Genomic DNA, 21,421 nt, shown 5'->3' with positions numbered 1-21,421 from the left:
GTTTCTCAGTTAATGTCAGATGTACCAGACTGTGTAATCGGAGACAGCGAAGAAGTGCGAATGCAGAATTATTAGGCAACTAAATTACACAATTTCCACAGCTCACTTGTTTATTCTAAATGTTTAGAGTAAGTGCAACAAATAAGTAACACAAAATGAAAATGAAATAAAATATTCAGTGACCGATATAGCCACCCTTCTTTTCAATAACTGCCATGAGCCTTCCATCCATTGTCACAAAAGGTGGTGTAGTGATGTGTTGTGAGAGCAAGGAACCAGGTGCAGGCAGGTGTAGTCGGTGTTGAGTCTTTAATAGACAAGAAATAAACAAACACCGAGCACAAAACACACAAAAGCAAAGGGCTGACTAAAGCAGCAAAAACGACAATATACAATGGAACACGTACTTACAAACAACGGCAACACACACGACTTACAAACACGACAAGAACAATGAGCCACAATGTGGGGAGCAGAGGGGAAACATACATACACATACAAACGATTCAAATTGGGACCTGGTGTGGAGGATTGAAAACATGTGACAGTCCGGGATGTGTTCGTGAGATATGGGAATTTGAGAATATATGGCACGGTGGCGCTGCTGCTCACCGCACCATGACATCCATGCAGTCTGTCAGTTTCTTGATCTGTTCACAATCAACTTTCGCTGAAGCAACAACCACAGTCTCCCAAATGTTGTTCAAAGAGGTGTATTGTCTTCCCTGACTGTACATCTCACATTTGAGAAGTTCTCAGTAGGATGTAAGTCAGGTAAAGAAGGGGGTCAGATCATTATTAGGGCATCTTTGAGGCCCTTGCTTGCTTATCAAGCAGTGGATTACTTGGATGCATGTGATGGAGCATTGTCCTGCGTAAAGAACATGGCCTTCTTGAATGCTGAGGACATCTTCCTGTACCACTGTTTAAAGAAATTATCTTCCAAAAACTGGCAGTAGATATGGGATTTGAGTTGGACCTTTTTTGGAACTTTTCAACCCGAAAAGATCCAACTCCCTCATCCTTAATGATAGCAGCCCATACCAGTACCCCTCCTCCACCTTGCTGGCGCCTGACTCAAAGTGGTGCCTTGTGTCCATTAGTGATCCAGCCACGGGCCCATCCATCTGGTCCATCAAGAGTCACTCTCATTTCATCTGTCCATGAAATCATTGAAAAATCTGTCTTCAGGTATTTCTTTGCCCAATCTATACGCTTCAACTTCTGAATCTTATTCAGTGTTGGTCTTGTTTCAGCCTTCTTGATCTTGACCATGTCTCTGAGCACTTGACACCTTGAACTTCTGGACAGTCCAGGTAGGTTGCAGTGCTGGAATATGGTGGCACTGGAGGATAATGGGTTCCTGGTAGCTTCACGTTTAAGTCTTCTCAATTCTTTTGCAGTTAATTTGCGTATTTTCTTCTCCATAAATTTTTTGAACCCCAGTTGAATATTCGCAAAACACAACGTTTGAGTGTCCGGTGGTCACGCCTCAATAGTTTAGCTATTTCAAGAGTGTTGCATCTGTCTAAAAGGCATTGACTTTTCAGTGTCAGTTAAATCTCTTTTTTTGGTCCATTTTACCTGAGGTCATGAAGCTGCCTAATAATTATGCACACCTTGATATAAGGTGTTATTCACCAATTGGCACTAAGGGGCCTAAAGTGTGCCAAGAAAACATCCCCCACACCATTACACCACCACCACCAGCCTGCACAGTGGTAACAAGGCATGATGGATCCATGTTCTCATTCTGTTTACGCCAAATTCTGACTCTACCATCTGAATGTCTCAACAGAAATCGAGACTCATCAGACCAGGCAACATTCTTCCAGTCTTCAACTGTCCAATTTTGGTGAGCTTGTGCAAATTGTAGCCTCTTTTTCCTATTTGTAGTGGAGATGAGTGGTACCCGGTGGGGTCTTCTGCTGTTGCAGCACATCCGCCTCAAGGTTGTGCGTGTTGTGGCTTCACAAATGCTTTGCTGCATACCTCGGTTGTAACGAGTTGTTATTTCAGTCAAAGTTGCTCTTCTATCAGCTTGAATCAGTCGGCCCATTCTCCTCTGACCTCTAGCGTCAACAAGGCATTTTCGCCCACAGGACTGCCGCATACTGGATGTTTTTCTCTTTTCACACCATTGTTTGTAATCCCTAGAAATGGTTGTGCGTGAAAATCCCAGTAACTGAGCAGATTGTGAAATACTCAGACCGGCCCGTCTGGCACCAACAACCATGCCACACTCAAAATTGCTTAAATCACCTTTTTTTCCCATTCTGACATTCAGTTTGGAGTTCAGGAGATTGTCTTGACCAGGACCACACCCCTAAATGCATGGAAGCAACTGCCATGTGATTGGTTGATTAGATAATTGCATTAATGAGAAATTGAACAGGTGTTCCTAATAATCCTTTAGGTGAGTGTAGAACACAGAAGAAAATGGCCTAACAAAATGATCCTTTATGCTTTACGAAAATGTTGCCAACAGGCACTGAACATTCACATTAGCAGATAATTCTTCTTGAAAAAGCAGGTCAGTGACATTCGCAAATGACGTGAAAAATGTAGTAATTAAAAATCATAAATATATTTAACAGTAAAATAAAGGCTATATATAGGCTTAAGGCATATACAGTGTGCAAAACCAAAGAGAATATCCTAATTTGCATGTTATGCTGTAGCCTGCTCATTTTTAAATTAATTGAATTTGTAAACATTCCCAAAAGTGGATAGTATGTATTTTTTTGGTTTACCTGTTCAGACAAAATATTTCCTACAATACATTATTTTGAATATTTTACTCAGTATTTTTATTTTGGGGCCCGGCCGGGCTCAGCCCGAACGGGTGACGTGGGGCCGCCCTCCCGTGGGCTCACCACCCACAGGAGGGACCATAAGGGGCCGGTGCGAAGAGGATCGGGCGGCAGTCGAAGGCAGGGGCCTAGACAACCCGATCTCTGGACACGGAAACTAGCTCTAGGGACGTGGAATGTCACCTCGCTGGCGGGGAAGGAGCCTGAGCTAGTGCGTGAGGTTGAGAGGTTCCGATTAGAGGTAGTCGGGATCACCTCTACGCACGGCTTGGGCTCTGGAACCACACTCCTTGAGAGAGGATGGACTCTTCACCACTCTGGAGTTGCCCATGGTGAGAGGCGGCGGGCTGGTGTGGGTTTGCTTATAGCTCCCCAGCTCTGCCGCCATGTGTTGGAGTTTACCCCGGTGAACGAGAGGGTCGTTTCCCTGCGCCTACGGGTCGGGGATAGGTCTCTCACTGTTGTTTGTGCCTACGGGCCGAACGGCAGTGCAGAGTACCCAACCTTCTTGGAGTCTCTGGGAGGGGTGCTGGAAAGTGCTCCGACTGGGGACTCTATTGTTCTACTGGGGGACTTCAACGCCCACGTGGGCAACGACAGTGACACCTGGAGGGGCGTGATTGGGAGGAACGGCCCCCCTGATCTGAACCCGAGTGGTGTTCAGTTATTGGACTTCTGTGCTAGTCACAGTTTGTCCATAACGAACACCATGTTCAAGCATAAGGGTGTCCATCAGTGCACGTGGCACCAGGACACCCTAGGCCGCAGGTCGATGATCGACTTTGTTGTCGTCTCATCTGACCTGCGGCAGTATGTCTTGGACACTCGGGTGAAGAGAGGGGCGGAGCTGTCAACTGATCACCACCTGGTGGTGAGTTGGATCCGATGGCGGGGGAGAAAGCTGGACAGACTCTGCAGGCCCAAGCGTACTGTAAGGGTCTGCTGGGAACGTCTGGCCGAGTCTCCTGTCAGAGAGATCTTTAACTCCCACCTCCGGCAGAGCTTCGACTGGATCCCGAGGGAGGTTGGAGATATTGAGTCCGAGTGGACCATGTTCTCCACCGCCATTGTCGAAGCGGCCGCTCGGAGCTGTGGCCGTAAGGTCTCCGGTGCCTGTCGAGGCGGCAATCCCCGAACCCGGTGGTGGACACCGGAAGTAAGGGATGCCGTCAAGCTGAAGAAGGAATCCTATCAGGCCTGGTTGGCTTGTGGGACTCCTGACGCAGCTGACGGGTACCGACAGGCCAAGCGGGCTGCAGCCCGGGTGGTTGTGGAGGCAAAAACTCGGGCCTGGGAGGAGTTCGGTGAGGCCATGGAGAAGGACTATCGGCTGGCCTCGAAGAGATTCTGGCAAACCATCCGGCGCCTCAGGAGAGGGAAACAGTGCCCTACCAACGCTGTTTACAGTAGAGGTGGGCAGCTGTTGACCTCAACTGAGGATGTCGTCGGGCGGTGGAAGGAATACTTCGAGGATCTCCTCAATCCCGCTGTCACTTCTTCCATTGAGGAAGCAGAGGATGAGGGCTCAGAGGTGGACTCGTCCATCACCCGGGCTGAAATCACTGAGGTGGTCAAGAAACTCCTCGGTGGCAAGGCACCGGGGGTGGATGAGATCCGCCCTGAGTACCTCAAGTCTCTGGATGTTGTGGGGCTGTCTTGGTTGACACGCCTGTGCAACATCGCGTGGCGGTCGGGGACAGTGCCTCTGGGATGGCAGACCGGGGTGGTGGTCCCTCTTTTTAAGAAGGGGGACCGGAGGGTGTGTTCCAACTATAGGGGGATCACACTTCTCAGCCTCCCCGGGAAAGTCTATGCCAGGGTACTGGAGAGGAAAATACGGCCGATAGTAGAACCTCGGATTCAGGAGGAACAGTGTGGTTTTCGTCCGGGCCGTGGAACACTGGACCAGCTCTATACCCTCTACGGGGTGTTGGAGGGTTCATGGGAGTTTGCCCAACCAATCCACATGTGTTTTGTGGATTTGGAGAAGGCATTCGACTGTGTCCCTCGCGGCATCTTGTGGAGGGTGCTTGGGGAATATGGGGTCCTGGGTCCTTTGCTAAGGGCTGTCAGGTCCCTGTACAACCGAAGCAGGAGCTTGGTCCGCATTGCTGGCAGTAAGTCAGACTTGTTCCCAGTGCATGTTGGACTCCGGCAGGGCTGCCCTTTGTCACCGGTTCTGTTCGTAATTTTTATGGACAGAATTTCTAGGCGCAGCCAGGGGCCGGAGGGTGTCAGGTTTGGGGACCACACAATTTCGTCTCTGCTTTTTGCAGATGATGTTGTCGTGTTGGCCCCTTCTAACCAGGACCTTCAGCATGCGCTGGGACGGTTTGCAGCCGAGTGTGAAGTGGTGGGGATGAAAATCAGTACCTCCAAATCCGAGGCCATGGTCCTCATTCGGAAAAGGGTGGCTTGCCCGCTTCAGGTTGGTGGAGAGTGCCTGCCTCAAGTGGAGGAGTTTAAGTATCTAGGGGTCTTGTTCACGAGTGAGGGAAGGATGGAACGGGAGATTGACAGACGGATCGGTGCAGCTTCTGCAGTAATGCAGTCGATGTATCGGTCTGTCGTGGTGAAGAAAGAGCTGAGCCGCAAGGCGAAGCTCTCGATTTACCAGTCAATCTACGTTCCTACTCTCACCTATGGTCATGAGCTTTGGGTCATGACCGAAAGGACAAGATCCCGGATACAGTCGGCCGAAATGAGCTTTCTCCGCAGGGTGGCCGGGCGATCCCTTAGAGATAGGGTGAGATGCTCGGTCACCCGGGAGGAGCTCAGAGTAGAGCCACTGCTCCTCCACATCGAGAGGGGTCAGCTGAGGTGGCTTGGGCATCTTTTTCGGATGCCTCCGGAACGCCTTCCTGGGAAGGTGTTCCGGTCCCGTCCCACCGGGAGGAGACCCCGGGGAAGACCTAGGACACGCTGGAGGGACTATGTCTCCCGGCTGGCCTGGGAACGCCTCGGTGTCCCCCCGGAAGAGCTAGAGGAAGTGTCTGGGGAGAGGGAAGTCTGGGCATCCCTGCTTAGACTGCTGCCCCCGCGACCCGGCCCCGGATAAGCGGAAGAAGATGAGTGAGTGAGTGAGAGGAGCTGAGGCGGAGTTACTGTCGCACCACACATATCCCTTCTTTTGGAAATGTAACTCCACATGAGTAGAGCTCCCAGAGACATAAAGAAAATAACAGAGCCAATCACATATTAAGTAGCCAAAGTCATGCTGCAAACCACATCAAAATGTCATGTTAATTCTTGTTTATCATTATTGCAAATGAAATCGCAAAACAGTTTTCGTCCATATCGTGCAGACCTAGTAGGTTATTGACACTGATACATCAACATACACAGCTTTTTGTGTTTATTTTTAGTCTGTCAGGCTGTGTGGTCACAGAGAAAGGCAGTGCTTCTTTGGACTCAGCTTTGAAATCAAACCCCTCACACCTGAAAGCATTGGACCTGAGCTACAATCACCCAGGAGACTCAGGATTCAAACTGCTGTCTGCTGGACTGGAGGATCCAAACTGGAGACTGGAGAACCTCCGGTATTTAGAGGGTTTGGATCAAATTGTAGGAAATGTCTGGAGGTTTGGAGCTGAACTAACTGTTGGGTTTACAGTCTACAGCCCTGGGGGTTAGACTAGGTTTAGAGTTAAACTGTCTTGCTAAGCCATACATCCAAATCTTGTCACTCCCCTTGGAGGTTTTGAAACATTTATCATGATTTATGAATATACTACATCAACATAATCTAGCGTAAACCTAATGAAGGTCTGCTCCTTTGTTTTCCCTGCAGTATGGATCATGGTGGTGAATGCAGGTTGAAATCAGGACCCAGAAAATGTAAATGTTTTTCTTTGTACTTTTTCACATTGTGTTTGTTTGAAAAGAGGGGATGGAGGGTAAGAGAAAATGATAGAGAGGGGAGAGTGAGTAGATAGAGGAGATAGGGAGCAGATAGAGAGGGTGAGTAGATGGAGAGGGTGAGTAGATGGAGAGGGTGAGTAGATAGAGGAGACAGAGCGGGTGAGTAGATAGAGGAGATAGGGAGCAGATAGAGAGGTGAGGAGATAGAGGAGATAGGTAGCAGATAGAGAGGTGAGTAGATAGAGAGGGTGAGTAGATAGAGGAGATAGGGAGCAGATAGAGAGGTGAGTAGATAGAGAGGTGAGGAGATAGAGGAGATAGGTAGCAGATAGAGAGGTGAGTAGATAGAGAGGTGAGGAGATAGAGGAGATAGGGAGCAGATAGAGAGGTGAGTAGATAGAGAGGTGAGTAGATAGAGAGGGTGAGTAGATAGAGGATATAGGGAGCAGATAGAGAGGTGAGGAGATAGAGAGGGTGAGTAGATAGAGGAGATAGGGAGCAGATAGAGAGGTGAGTAGATAGAGAGGTGAGTAGATAGAGGAGATAGGGAGCAGATAGAGAGGTGAGTAGATAGAGGATATAGGGAGCAGATAGAGAGGGTGAGTAGATAGAGGAGATAGGGAGCAGATAGAGAGGGTGGATAAAGGGTAGATGGAGATGTTTTTAAAACTCTCTATATTTCAAACATAATCACTAACATGTACACATGCAATCACAAACTGTGCCTTTTCAGAAAACGAAAAAGTCTGTCACATCATTACAACAACATGCATGAGTGTATTGTAGCAGGGCGAAGCAAGGAGGAGAGAGGGAAATGTTAAAACAGGAACTCAGGTGAACCCCATAACTTAAATAAATGAATGGGTTCAGCAGTTTGTTGGTCGAGTTCAGTGAGCAGTAAAGTCACAGTCTGCAATGACAGAAAACAAAGACCGACACACAAACCCCGTTACACATTCAGTTTGTATAATATAAAAATGGGCCTCTGTGGCCAGAGCAAGATGCCTGTAATACTGTCCCACCAAAATATATCCAAATCTCCTCCCACACAAACACTTTCAGTGAAATATATCTAAAAAGCTCCCCTCCACCACACAACATACAGCTCCCTTCTAAGCCCATTCCTCCTCAAATAGAGGAATACCCTTCATAGTTAGTTATGAGGTACTAAGAAACTCTTCCTCTTTTGTTTGTGTGTGCGTGCACGTGTGTGGTTGTGGATTGACTGAGTGTTTTTTTTTCTACCCTGTCTGTGAGAATAAATAAATTGGGGAAAAAAATGGAATGATGCTGATGTGTAATATTGTGTCTTGTTCTCATCCATCAGATGCCTGTGATCTCAGACTGGACCTAAACACAGTAAACTATGATCTTCTTCTGTCTGAGGAGAACAGAATGGTGACATGGGGCACAGAGGAGCAGCTGTATCCTGATCATCCAGAGAGATTTGTGGATTTGAAACAGGTGTTGTGTAGAGAGGGTCTGTCTGGACGCCGTTACTGGGAGGTAGAGTGGGATGGGTGCAGGGCTTATATAGGAATGACATATAAAGGAATCAACAGAAGAGGAGAGGATGATGACTGCAAGCTTGGAGACAATGACAAGTCCTGGATTCTGTTTTGTAAGAGGGACAGTTACTCTGCCTGTCACAATAACAATACAACTGTTATAACTGTCACCCCGTCAGACTCCCACAGAGTAGGAGTGTATCTGGACTGGTCAGCCGGCAATCTGTCCTTCTACAGGGTCTCCTCTGACACACTGACCCACCTGAAGACATTCCACACAATATTTACTGAGCCCCTCTATCCAGGGTTTAGGGTTGGGTTATTTTCCTGTGTGTCTCTGTGTCAGGTGGTCCCTGTGTCAAACACAACATGACTTTTCACTGTAATCATGGTATTTTTTGATTGGACGCACTTTTACAATACATTGACAATATCTAGTGAGTAAACATATACATCATAAAATAAAAATAATGAATAAACACCACTGAAGTTGTAAGCTGTAAATCAGAGAGACTTCCTTTGCCCACAGAACAGATCCAATCCTTCTTGGAATGCTGTCATACAAGTCCTGAACTGTGTGTAGTGGGATATCGCACCATTTTCCAAGAACAAAAGCCTAGCCATAGTGTACATTGTCCTGTAAAATGACCTTATATTCAATGGCTGTTAGTCGACCATGTAGAGCAATCATCAGACCCAATGAGTCCAATGAGATGGCTGCTAACAGAAACCCTTCTGGTTGTAGGAATTATATAAGACTATATTCATTTTTTTGCATTGCTCAGTGGTTCAGGTTTTGTACTCCTTACCAAGTGTTATGAGTCTGTGTTCCTTGCATACAAGCATTTTCCAAATGGCCACCCTGCCATGAATTCCAGCTTTTGGAATTTCTCAACTTATAGTTTTGCATGAGATTCGGCAACAAAGATGCTGATTCAATTCTGTGGCAATTTTGGAGGCTGTGCTTTTGGGGCATTGAACTGCTATCCTGCTGAGTGTATATATTGCTGTTGGTCGGCTTTTACTTGTGACCACTTTTCCTTTTTGCCGATGCAATTGGCAATAAACCTAATGTGACCTTTACAGCTGCGTTTGTAATTGGGATTTATTTACTTCAAAGTAACATGTTTTGTAATAGAATAAAATATTCCATAGTTTTTCCCTTTCTCTCTGTGTTTCTCTCTCTCTGCATACTGGGTGTGAGTGCTGAATGGGGTTAGAAGTCCAGTATCTCCTTTCTGGTGTTTTTTTACTTTGTTCTGTGTGTATCATTAAGTGGTTTTTCAGTGGTATGTTTGGTTGTATAGTATTTCATTTTTCTGTTGTTTTTCAATAGTAGGTTTAGTTGTGTAGTATTTCACTATTATGTTTTTTTCAGTGGTACATTTAGGTGAATAGTATTTAATGATTGTGTTGTTTTTCAGTAGTAGGATTAGGTGAGTCAAATTTCATGATTAAGTTGTTTGTGTTAGGATTTGAGGTATAGTATTTCTTGTATTGTATTACGTGAAATTATCTAATGCTTAACAGAACATTCAGTCAACACAAGAATTATTGGCACCTTTGATGAAATTGAGCAAGTGAATGAAAAAACTAACAGCAACATTTAGTTATATCTGTGGCTCAAACATAAGGGGGAGTCACATACTTTCATTTTAACACAATAACTTCTCAGACAACACATTTCATCAAGTAGTGTCATTTTTTCCTGCCAAACATATGGTTTTACAAGTATTGACATCACTAAAGAATATTTAAGGAAAACCCATCCAAGTGGCGCCTGTGCAATCCACAATTATTGGCACCTTTGCATTTAATACTATATACACCCTCTCTTTGCTAAGATATCAGCTTCAGTTGTTGTACATTTCTTAACAACATTTAGTTCCCAAATACTTACAATGTTAATTAAAATATACATAGATTTTATTTTGTTCATAAGACTTTCTAGTGGTGCTAAGGATATTTGTGACTTAATTAGTTATTGCAGATATTTGTTGGTTTATTGGAACAATATTTATTAAATACAATACTTGACTGAAAGTAGGGAAGAGAGGCTACTCCTGCTGTCAAAAAGGCAAGCTTCAACTGACAGCCAGTATAGTGTGCAAAGAAGCAGGTACATGGAAGCCTGCAGGAGTGAGTCACTGTCTTCATGTTAGCAGAGGCTGACAGAATGTTGACGACTAGAGTTACACCAAGATGCAGTTGTCAACCATGATGAACCTGACCTGTAGCAAACACACCTTCCCACGATAGAAGAGCAGCTCAGTCTTGTCAGGAATAAAGGACATCTACACGGGCTCTACATCAGTAATGATGGAATTGGAGAAGTCAATAAAGGATATGGATTATACATCAGGATGAAAATCACAGACTAGAAGCTGGCCAATATTATCATCAGCTACTTGAACAGATCCAGAACCCTCAACATCATATGTCCAGAGTTGGGAGTAATGGATTACTTGTAATCCGTTACATGTATGTACATATTTTTAAAACATGGATTCCAAAAAAAAAAGTAACTGTAATCGGTTACGTTACCAACTAAAATATTATAATCGGATTACAGATACTTCTGAAAAAAAATTGAATTACTTTTGGATTACTTCAATTGAAAAAGAATAGTTGCGCGAAATAATTATGTCACGCTGCATGCTTGATTTTTTTCATTTAATGTTTTAAAAACGTCGTTATTTGAACCAAAATAACAGTTGAGCGCCTCAGTTGTGTGTGATCATGATGCGCGCAAACGTGGACGCACATAAGCAGTTTAGTGACTGATGATCGAGCTAGTTTAATTGGTAAAAACAGAGTGTATCAATAATAGCCGACTCCGCGCAAACGTGGACGCGCATAAGCAGTTTATTGACTGATGATCGAGCTAGTTTAATTGGTAAAAACAGAGTGTATCAATAATAGCCGACTCATTTAAACGTGATTTAGTTATCTACTCGACGCATCTTTCTCGCGATAGGCCTCCGTCGATCGGGTTATATATTATATAGTTCAAGTTTCAAGGTTTGTTTGTCAAATGCACTGAACAACACAGCCGAAGAGTTGCACTGCAAAACTCAAGACAGGAAATGTTTTTGAAGATTAGGCAACTATTTGTTAGATAGCTGTAACATGGGCTGCCTTCAAGATAAAACATTATATGGAATTAATCACGATATTTAAGGAGACAAGGTGTGTTGGGAAGCACTCTGCCGATGGATGATGAGGTGTATTTGACCTAACCACCTCAACTCCGTCCATATGGTAGGCAATGTGATTCTGCTTGCTTTGCATCCCTTGGCTGCTGCCGACATTGACTTTAAGTGCAGGTATATAATCACATTTTATTTCTATCATTTTAAAATCAATTGTTTGTGGCTCAGATAATCATGTTACGTTTGCGCTGGTAAAACGTATTTGTGTGCGGTTGTTCACGCACACAAATACGTTTTACGTGCCTAGGGTTTCTGCAACGTTTTGACAATGTTGGTCGTTGTGGAGCAAAACATCAGACCACTGTAGATTAATGTACGTTCGAAAATCTTAATTTTTATATACATCAATGTCAATACCCTTTTTGAGAAATTGCCATTTATTTTTCAAAAATGTTTTGAAGCAAATAGAAACATGAATAAAACAAATTACAGAAAAGGTTAAGACATCCTTTGATTTTGGGTTATGTTCAGATAAACAGCCAGATTTTCAAAGATCTAGGGTTATTGGATTAATTAGATTAATTGGAAAGACTGAAAATATGACAGACCTTGAGCGTGTAATGTAGAGATGTAGCCCAATCATATTGAAGCAGAAAGCAATGGTTTAGAAACTCTTTCCAAAGGTGCTGTACTAAACCCATAAGTTAAAATGCAAATTCCGTTTTTGGCCAGCTATGTAAACTCTTAACACTGACTGATCCCGCAAAGGGTGTTCAGCTGGTTATAGGCTATTCCTCTTAATATGAAGGTAATCTAAAAGTAATTGTACTGATTACAAAGGTAACTTGTAACTGGATTAGATTTAAAAAGTAAACTACCCAACCCTGCATATATCACTTAACAGTATTGTGTTAGATATCTGCCATTGTCCTTGAGATTATGCTGAGAGAAGCAGACATTGCCAACATTCTGAGCCAGATACACTTCTTGGTCATTCAGTCTGAAAAACAAGAAGTACAACAAATTACAGAGACCCAAAGCAACTGTGTCAGTCGCAATTTCACTGTTCAGAATATGGTGGAGAGTGTAGGTTGAAAATTACCTAGAAATGTTGAATGTTTTTCTTTTTATATTTTTTCACATTGTGGGCGTTTGCGGTTGAAGAGAGGAGGTTAAAGGGGGAAGAGAGGAGGTTAGAGGGGGAAGAGAGGAGGTTAGATGTTGAAGAGAGGAGGTTAGAGGTTGAAGAGAGGAGGTTAGAGGGGGAAGAGAGGAGGTTAGAGGGGGAAGAGAGGAGGTTAGTGGGGGAAGAGAGGAGGTTAGAGGGGGAAGAGAGAGGGGGGGTAGAGAGAGAGGGGGGTAGAGAGAGAGAGGTGGGTAGAGAGAGAGGGGGTAGAGAGAGAGGGGGTAGAGAGAGAGGGGGGGTAGAGAGAGAGAGGGTAGAGAGAGGTGGGGTAGAGAGAGGGGGGTAGAGAGAGAGGGGGTAGAGAGAGAGAGGGTAGAGAGAGGGGGGTTAGAGAGAGAGGGGGTAGAGAGAGAGGGGGGGTAGAGAGAGAGGGGGGGGTAGAGAGAGAGGGGGGGTAGAAAGAGAGGGGGTAGATAGAGGGGGGGTAGAGAGAGAGGGGGTAGATAGAGGGGGGGTAGAGAGAGAGGGGGGGTAGAGAGAGAGAGGGGGTAGAGAGAGAGGGGGTAGATAGAGGGGGGGTAGAGAGAGAGGGGGGGTAGAGAGAGAGGGTGTAGAGAGAGAGAGGGGGTAGAGAGAGAGAGGGTAGAGAGAGGGGGGGTAGAGAGAGAGGGGGTAGAGAGAGAGGGGGTAGATAGAGGGGGGGTAGAGAGAGAGGGGGTAGATAGAGGGGGGGTAGAGAGGGGGGGTAGAGAGGGGGGGGTAGAGAGAGGGGGGGTAGAGAGAGAGGGGGTAGAGAGAGGGGGGGTAGAGAGGGGGGGTAGAGAGAGAGGGGGTAGAGAGGGGGATTATGCTGAGAGAAGCAGACATTGCCAACATTCTGAGCCAGATACACTTCTTGGTCATTCAGTCTGAAAAACAAGAAGTACAACAAATTACAGAGACCCAAAGCAACTGTGTCAGTCACAATTTCACTGTTCAGAATATGGTGGAGAGTGTAGGTTGAAAATTACCTAGAAATGTTGAATGTTTTTCTTTTTATATTTTTTCACATTGTGGGCGTTTGCGGTTGAAGAGAGGAGGTTAAAGGGGGAAGAGAGGAGGTTAGAGGGGGAAGAGAGGAGGTTAGATGTTGAAGAGAGGAGGTTAGAGGTTGAAGAGAGGAGGTTAGAGGGGGAAGAGAGGAGGTTAGAGGGGGAAGAGAGGAGGTTAGTGGGGGAAGAGAGGAGGTTAGAGGGGGAAGAGAGAGGGGGGTAGAGAGAGAGGGGGGTAGAGAGAGAGAGGTGGGTAGAGAGAGAGGGGGTAGAGAGAGAGGGGGTAGAGAGAGAGGGGGGGTAGAGAGAGAGAGGGTAGAGAGAGGTGGGGTAGAGAGAGGGGGGTAGAGAGAGAGGGGGTAGAGAGAGAGAGGGTAGAGAGAGGGGGGTTAGAGAGAGAGGGGGTAGAGAGAGAGGGGGGGTAGAGAGAGAGGGGGGGGTAGAGAGAGAGGGGGGGTAGAAAGAGAGGGGGTAGATAGAGGGGGGGTAGAGAGAGAGGGGGTAGATAGAGGGGGGGGTAGAGAGAGGGGGGGTAGAGAGAGAGGGGGGGTAGAAAGAGAGGGGGTAGATAGAGGGGGGGTAGAGAGAGAGGGGGTAGATAGAGGGGGGGTAGAGAGAGAGGGGGTAGATAGAGGGGGGGTAGAGAGAGAGGGGGGGTAGAGAGAGAGAGGGTAGAGAGAGGGGGGGTAGAGAGAGAGGGGGTAGAGAGAGAGGGGGTAGATAGAGGGGGGGTAGAGAGAGAGGGGGTAGATAGAGGGGGGGTAGAGAGGGGGGGGTAGAGAGGGGGGGTAGAGAGGGGGGGTAGAGAGAGGGGGGGTAGAGAGAGAGGGGGTAGAGAGAGGGGGGGTAGAGAGGGGGGGTAGAGAGAGAGGGGGTAGAGAGGGGGATTATGCTGAGAGAAGCAGACATTGCCAACATTCTGAGCCAGATACACTTCTTGGTCATTCAGTCTGAAAAACAAGAAGTACAACAAATTACAGAGACCCAAAGCAACTGTGTCAGTCGCAATTTCACTGTTCAGAATATGGTGGAGAGTGTAGGTTGAAAATTACCTAGAAATGTTGAATGTTTTTCTTTTTATATTTTTTCACATTGTGGGCGTTTGCGGTTGAAGAGAGGAGGTTAAAGGGGGAAGAGAGGAGGTTAGAGGGGGAAGAGAGGAGGTTAGATGTTGAAGAGAGGAGGTTAGAGGTTGAAGAGAGGAGGTTAGAGGGGGAAGAGAGGAGGTTAGAGGGGGAAGAGAGGAGGTTAGTGGGGGAAGAGAGGAGGTTAGAGGGGGAAGAGAGAGGGGGGTAGAGAGAGAGGGGGGTAGAGAGAGAGAGGTGGGTAGAGAGAGAGGGGGTAGAGAGAGAGGGGGTAGAGAGAGAGGGGGGGTAGAGAGAGAGAGGGTAGAGAGAGGTGGGGTAGAGAGAGGGGGGTAGAGAGAGAGGGGGTAGAGAGAGAGAGGGTAGAGAGAGGGGGGGTAGAGAGAGAGGGGGTAGAGAGAGAGGGGGGGTAGAGAGAGAGGGGGTAGAGAGAGAGGGGGGGTAGAAAGAGAGGGGGTAGATAGAGGGGGGGTAGAGAGAGAGGGGGTAGATAGAGGGGGGGTAGAGAGAGGGGGGTTAGAGAGAGAGGGGGTAGAGAGAGAGGGGGGGTAGAGAGAGAGGGGGGGTAGAAAGAGAGGGGGTAGATAGAGGGGGGGTAGAGAGAGAGGGGGTAGATAGAGGGGGGGTAGAGAGAGAGGGGGGGTAGAGAGAGAGAGGGGGTAGAGAGAGAGGGGGTAGATAGAGGGGGGGTAGAGAGAGAGGGGGGGTAGAGAGAGAGGGTGTAGAGAGAGAGAGGGGGTAGAGAGAGAGAGGGTAGAGAGAGGGGGGGTAGAGAGAGAGGGGGTAGAGAGAGAGGGGGTAGATAGAGGGGGGGTAGAGAGAGAGGGGGTAGATAGAGGGGGGGTAGAGAGGGGGGGTAGAGAGGGGGGGTAGAGAGAGAGGGGGGGTAGAGAGAGAGGGGGTAGAGAGAGGGGGGTAGAGAGGGGGGGTAGAGAGAGAGGGGGTAGAGAGGGGGGGTAGAGAGAGGGGGTAGAGAGAGGGGGGGTAGAGAGGGGGGGGTAGAGAGTGGGTAGAGAGAGAGGGGGTAGAGAGAGGGGGGGGTAGAGAGAGAGGGGGTAGAGAGGGGGGGTAGAGAGAGGGGGTAGAGAGGGGGGGTAGAGAGTGGGTAGAGAGAGAGGGGGTAGAGAGAGGGGGGGTAGAGAGAGAGGGGGTAGAGAGGGGGGGTAGAGAGAGGGGGTAGAGAGAGGGGGGGTAGAGAGGGGGGGTAGAGAGTGGGTAGTGAGAGAGGGGGTAGATAGAAAGGGGGTAGATATATGGTGATGGAGAGAATCATGTGAATTATGATGATTTCTAATACTGTTTGCTGGACCTTTTTGGAGAATGTGTGTCTATGCATGTCTGTACATCAAAGTGTATATGTACAATAGTATGTATTGGTTTCCAGATGTGTGAATCAAAGTGTATATGTACAATAGTATGTGTTGGTTTCCAGATGTGTGAATCAAAGTGTATATGTACAATGGTATGTGTTGGTTTCCATATGTGTGAATCAAAGTGTATATGTACAATGGTATGTGTTGGTTTCCAGATGTGTGAATCAAAGTGTATATGTACAATGGTATGTGTTGGTTTCCAGATGTGTGTATCAAAGTGTATATGTACAATGGTATGTGTTGATTTCCAGATGTGTGAATCAAAGTGTATATGTACAATGGTATGTGTTGGTTTCCAGATGTGTGAATCAAAGTGTATATGTACAATGGTATGTGTTGGTTTCCAGATGTGTGAATCAAAGTGTATATGTACAATGGTATGTGTTGGTTTCCAGATGTGTGAATCAAAGTGTATATGTACAATGGTATGTGTTGGTTTCCAGATGTGTGTATCAAAGTGTTTATGTACAATGGTATGTGTTGGTTTCCAGATGTGTGTATCAAAGTGTATAAGTACAATGGTTTGTGTTGGTTTCCATATGTGTGAATCAAAGTGTATATGTACAATGGTATGTGTTGGTTTCCAGATGTGTGTATCAAAGTGTATAAGTACAATGGTATGTGTTGGTTTCCAGATGTTTGAATCAAAGTGTATATGTACAATGGTATGTGTTGGTTTCCAGATGTTTGAATCAAAGTGTATATGTACAATGGTATGTGTTGGTTTCCAGATGTGTGAATCAAAGTGTATATGTACAATGGTATGTGTTGGTTTCCAGATGTGTGAATCAAAGTGTATATGTACAATGGTATGTGTTGGTTTCCAGATGTGTGAATCAAAGTGTATATGTACAATGGTATGTGTTGGTTTCCAGATGTGTGAATCAAAGTGTATATGTACAATGGTATGTGTTGGTTTCCAGATGTGTGAATCAAAGTGTATATGTACAATGGTATGTGTTGGTTTCCAGATGTGTGAATCAAAGTGTATATGTACAATGGTATGTGTTGGTTTCCAGATGTGTGTATCAAAGTGTATATGTACAATGGTATGTGTTGGTTTCCAGATGTGTGTATCAAAGTGTATATGTACAATGGTATGTGTTGGTTTCCAGATGTTTGAATCAAAGTGTATAAGTACAATGGTATGTGTTGGTTTCCAGATGTGTATGTGCACTGACTGACATTGTTTTGATATAGTTTAAGAGAATAAAGAAATAAAATGTGCATGTGTGTGTATAATATGAATGATGATGATGTGTAATATTGTGTCTTGGTCTCATCCATCAGATGTTTGTGATCTCACACTGGACCCAAACACAGTAAACAGAAACCTCTCTATGTCTGAGGAGAACAGAAAGGTGACAGGGAGGAGAGAGGAGCAGCCGTATCCTGATCACCCAGAGAGATTTGAGGACTGGCCTCAGGTGTTGTGTAGAGAGGGTCTGTCTGGATGTTGTTACTGGGAGATGAGTTCTGATGGGAGTGACATATAATGGAATCAACAAGAGAGGGGGGGTGATGATGAATGTTGTCCTGGAGTCTGGACTGTGATGACCACAGTTACTCTGTCTGTCACAATAATAAGATAACTGTCCTACCTGTCACCTCCTCAGACTCCCACAGAGTAGGAGTGTATCTGGACTGGCCAGCCGGCACTCTGTCCTTCTACAGGGTCTCCTCTGACACACTGACCCACCTGCACACATTCAACCGCAGATTCCCTTAATCTCCCCCTTTCCTCTCTCCCTTTGCCCCTCACTCTGTCCCCCTCTTCTTCCCTCCCCCCCTCGTTCTCTTGACCTCAGAGGGTATTTAGGATGAACTTATATCCCAGAAAGTGGAGTATGAGTGGTGGGGTCAGGAGTTGGTGTGTGGCGGGAGGGTCTAACACATAATAAATAATAAATATCGTAATAAATATCCAGAGAAATAATTAACACCATTTTCAAAATATAGTGCAAATGATGTTGAAATAATACCACTTTCTAATATAAAAACATTTACACTCAAATATAGTACAAATTGTAGTTCAAATCAAGTGAACTTCACATTCAACGCGTCACAAAGGCTTTGCTTGGTTCATATGGAAATGAAGAGTTGTGTGGAGGACTTCTGGCAGGAGATAACAGCCAGCTATCCTGGCAGGTCAGTAGGAGATGACAGCCAGGTTTATGAAACCCAGGGCTCTTGGTCATGACCCTGGCCAACAGGACACAACACATGAAGACGGACAAGCGCATTTCCAACTCTCTATCCCTCAGTACTGGAGCCCCACGTGGATGAGTGCTCTCATCCCTCCCATACTCACTGATTGGCCTACGACTTCCAACAACACACCTGTCAGCCTACACGTTTCCACCACTCTGGTTGGTTTCATGTAACATGGAGAGGTGGACGAGCTGGTGGCCTGGTGGAGTTAATATAACCTGGAAATGAACAGACACACCCTCTACCTCCATCTTGCTGTGTTCCTATATCTCCATCTTGCAGCCTTCTCAATCCTATCTTCCTTATTTCTTTATCAGCTACTACCTGGGAGGTCTGGAAGACCTCCCCACACAAGGTCTCAACAGGAGTTAGATGTGTAGGGGTTAGATGTGTAGGAGTTAGATGTGTAGGAGTTAGATGTGTAGGAGTTAGATGTGTAGGAGTTAGATGTGTAGGAGTTAGATGTGTAGGAGTTAGATGTGTAGGGGTTAGATGTGTAGGAGTTAGATGTGTAGGAGTTAGATGTGTAGGGGTTAGATGTGTAGGAGTTAGATGTGTAGGAGTTAGATGTGTAGGGGTTAGATGTGTAGGGGTTAGATGTGTAGGGGTTAGATGTGTAGGAGTTAGATGTGTAGGGGTTAGATGTGTAGGAGTTAGATGTGTAGGAGTTAGATGTGTAGGAGTTAGATGTGTAGGAGTTAGATGTGTAGGAGTTAGATGTGTAGGAGTTAGATGTGTAGGGGTTAGATGTGTAGGAGTTAGATGTGTAGGGGTTAGATGTGTAGGAGTTAGATGTGTAGGGGCGGGGATGACTCAGCTGTCTGACCCCGGATGTAAATAACCCAATGTATGTTTTTGCTTTAGAAAAGAGAGAGTCCTGGGGAACAGGACTGTCCCTTTGTTATGTTATTATTATTTTATTTAACCTTTTTTAAGCTTATATTGCCTTATATCCTGTTTTGATTTGAGGGGGGTTTATTTTGAAAAGGTCTTTGAGTTCCTACCACATGCGACAAGAGAGAAAAAACAGAGAGAGGCACGGTCATAGAGCGAAACATTTGATGTTTTAGCACCCCTCGATGAGGCACAAGATTAGCATTTGTTTTGTTTTTACGACACTTCAAGACACTAACTGAACTAAATAGTGGTACTACACTTTAGATTCAGTATTTTTCTAAAGATGCATCAGAGCAGAATATAGGCTGCAGTTCTGTGACCGTTCACCAGAGGGCGACTTTGTACCACCAATAATGACTGATGAACCATCTTAATGAACTTTACAACAGACACAGCTGTCTGTAGATCACTGGTTTCAGTCCCATCCAAAAATAAACTGTTAGTTTCATATCTTCTGTTTGTATTTATCAGAGTAATTCACCAGGGACATATTCTAGTTCTGATACTGAGTTACAGACAGTGATGTGTTGATCTCTATCTCACCCAAGATTGATGGGAACAGAAAACACACCACATGGAAGTGTAAGGAATGAGATGTGCCTCTCTGTATAAATAATGACAGGAAGCTTCAATCTATGGCATAACATAGTTGTGTGCCATAGATTTGCCATAAACTGTACATGGGTTTTTTGGAGAAAAACCCTAACCCTATTTAAATTATGGCTAAACCTTTAATATTGGCTGTATTGTGTGAATATTTAATAAAGAGCATCAAAAAGAACAATTGTTGGTATTTTTGTTGACAAGCATCATTTTAGAATCATTAAGTCCATCTGGACAAGAGTGTCTACTATTTGACTAGAATTATTCAGAAGGTCTACATGATGTATTGTGTATTTTCCATATACCTACACTTACATCACAGTAATAACAGAAGGCTCATCATTCTATATGTAAACTACTACTGTAGGTCATCTCTGCTGGCTGATAATACTCCCTACTGTCCTGGTTCACTTTAATGGTTTTCCAGATTCACAATCATTCCAAGTAGTGAGTGAATATGTTTTTGTGCCACCCCCTGTGGGACTCAAACCCAAAACCCTGGCATGGCAACACCACTCTCTACTAACTGACCTTCATGGGATCGTCTGTAAACTTCTGTGTTATTTAACGTCATGTCATTCTATGAAGTGTAATGCTATAAAATGTTTCACACTGTGGATTGATGTTGCAGTTCTGTGAACATTAATAATGACTGAATAAAGATGTACATGTACTTTAGAACAGGAATAGCTATCTGTTCACCACTAGTTTCAGTCCCATCCAAAGACCAGCTGATGGTTTCATATCTACTATCTGTATTTATCAGAGTCATTCACCAGGGACGTGTTCTAGTTCTGACACTGAATTACAGACAGTGATGTGTTGATCTATATCCCCCCAGGACACATCTGCCCCCCCCCCCCCCCTTCTCCCCATCTCCTTATTTAGAGTTTCATGTAAATCAAGGGTTTCTTTCCTCTCAGAACTCTGTGTGTGTGTGTGAGTATAGTAAAACCAGAAAACATTTCCGGCTTAGGGTTTAGGGTCAAATTTACAATTTATTCTCGAGTTAGAATTGGGGTTTCTTTTAGGTGCAGGCGTTGTTGGTTAAGTTTCGTGTTAAGGCTAGGCCTTACATCTAGGTTAAGTTTAGGGAGCATGCAATTTCTATTTTCTGGTCCCCATGAGGATAGCTGTACAAACTTTGTGTGTGTGTGTTTTTTTTCCACAGATCAAATTAGGATCAGAAGTCCTCACAGGAAAAAGCATGAAATATCTGCCAACTTTTGCTGGTCCCCATGAGGACTACGGACATTTTCGTCTTAGTGGTTAGGTTTAGGGTCAGACTTACAATTGGTTACTTTTAGGTTTTAGCATTCCAGATTAGATTTAGGATTAGACATTAAAGATGGATTATGTTCCTAAAATAATGTTATTGAGGTTAGGTTATGTAACTATATACAGGTATCAATATCACAAGTCATTCTATTGACCATCTGTACCTATAGAACAGTGTGTGGTGAACAAGATCAACTGGGTATTAAACTCCAGAAGTGAATGATGAAGGGGTAACAAGTAACACAATGACACCAGTTGGTCCCTCATACATTTACTTTATTGTTATCGATGATGCACAGAAATAAATAAAGGAAAACACTATTATAATCAATAATAATATTGATATTTGTCAACATTGGGTCTGCCAATCAACACCAATAGTAGCTAATGATATGTTACTTGTAGAGGCCCCTCCCTCTAGCTCTCCCTGTCTGTCTCCTTATAGGTTATCTATAAATGCCCCTCCCCCTGGTCCTCCCTGTC

At 45.1% G+C, this 21,421-nt stretch overlaps 1 protein-coding gene across 1 annotated transcript in view; it reads left to right on the top strand.

Moving 5' to 3' along the window:
- LOC106024502 overlaps positions 1-9,348 on the top strand; it is a 30,640-nt gene extending 21,292 nt beyond the window's left edge. Inside the window, exons 17-20 of the mRNA XM_034295252.1 lie at positions 1,799-1,855; positions 6,179-6,352; positions 6,604-6,650; positions 8,002-9,348. Coding sequence (XP_034151143.1) covers positions 1,799-1,855; positions 6,179-6,352; positions 6,604-6,650; positions 8,002-8,555 — 832 coding nt within the window. The 3' untranslated portion in view covers positions 8,556-9,348. The remainder of the gene's footprint in view (positions 1-1,798; positions 1,856-6,178; positions 6,353-6,603; positions 6,651-8,001) is intronic.
- The last annotated feature ends 12,073 nt before the right edge of the window (positions 9,349-21,421 follow it).

The sequence above is a fragment of the Esox lucius genome, chromosome 11, assembly GCF_011004845.1.
Source record: "Esox lucius isolate fEsoLuc1 chromosome 11, fEsoLuc1.pri, whole genome shotgun sequence".
Classification (NCBI taxonomy): domain Eukaryota; kingdom Metazoa; phylum Chordata; class Actinopteri; order Esociformes; family Esocidae; genus Esox; species Esox lucius.
The sequence above is the reverse complement of the archived record's forward strand: the minus strand, read 5'-3'. Positions and strand labels throughout refer to the sequence as shown.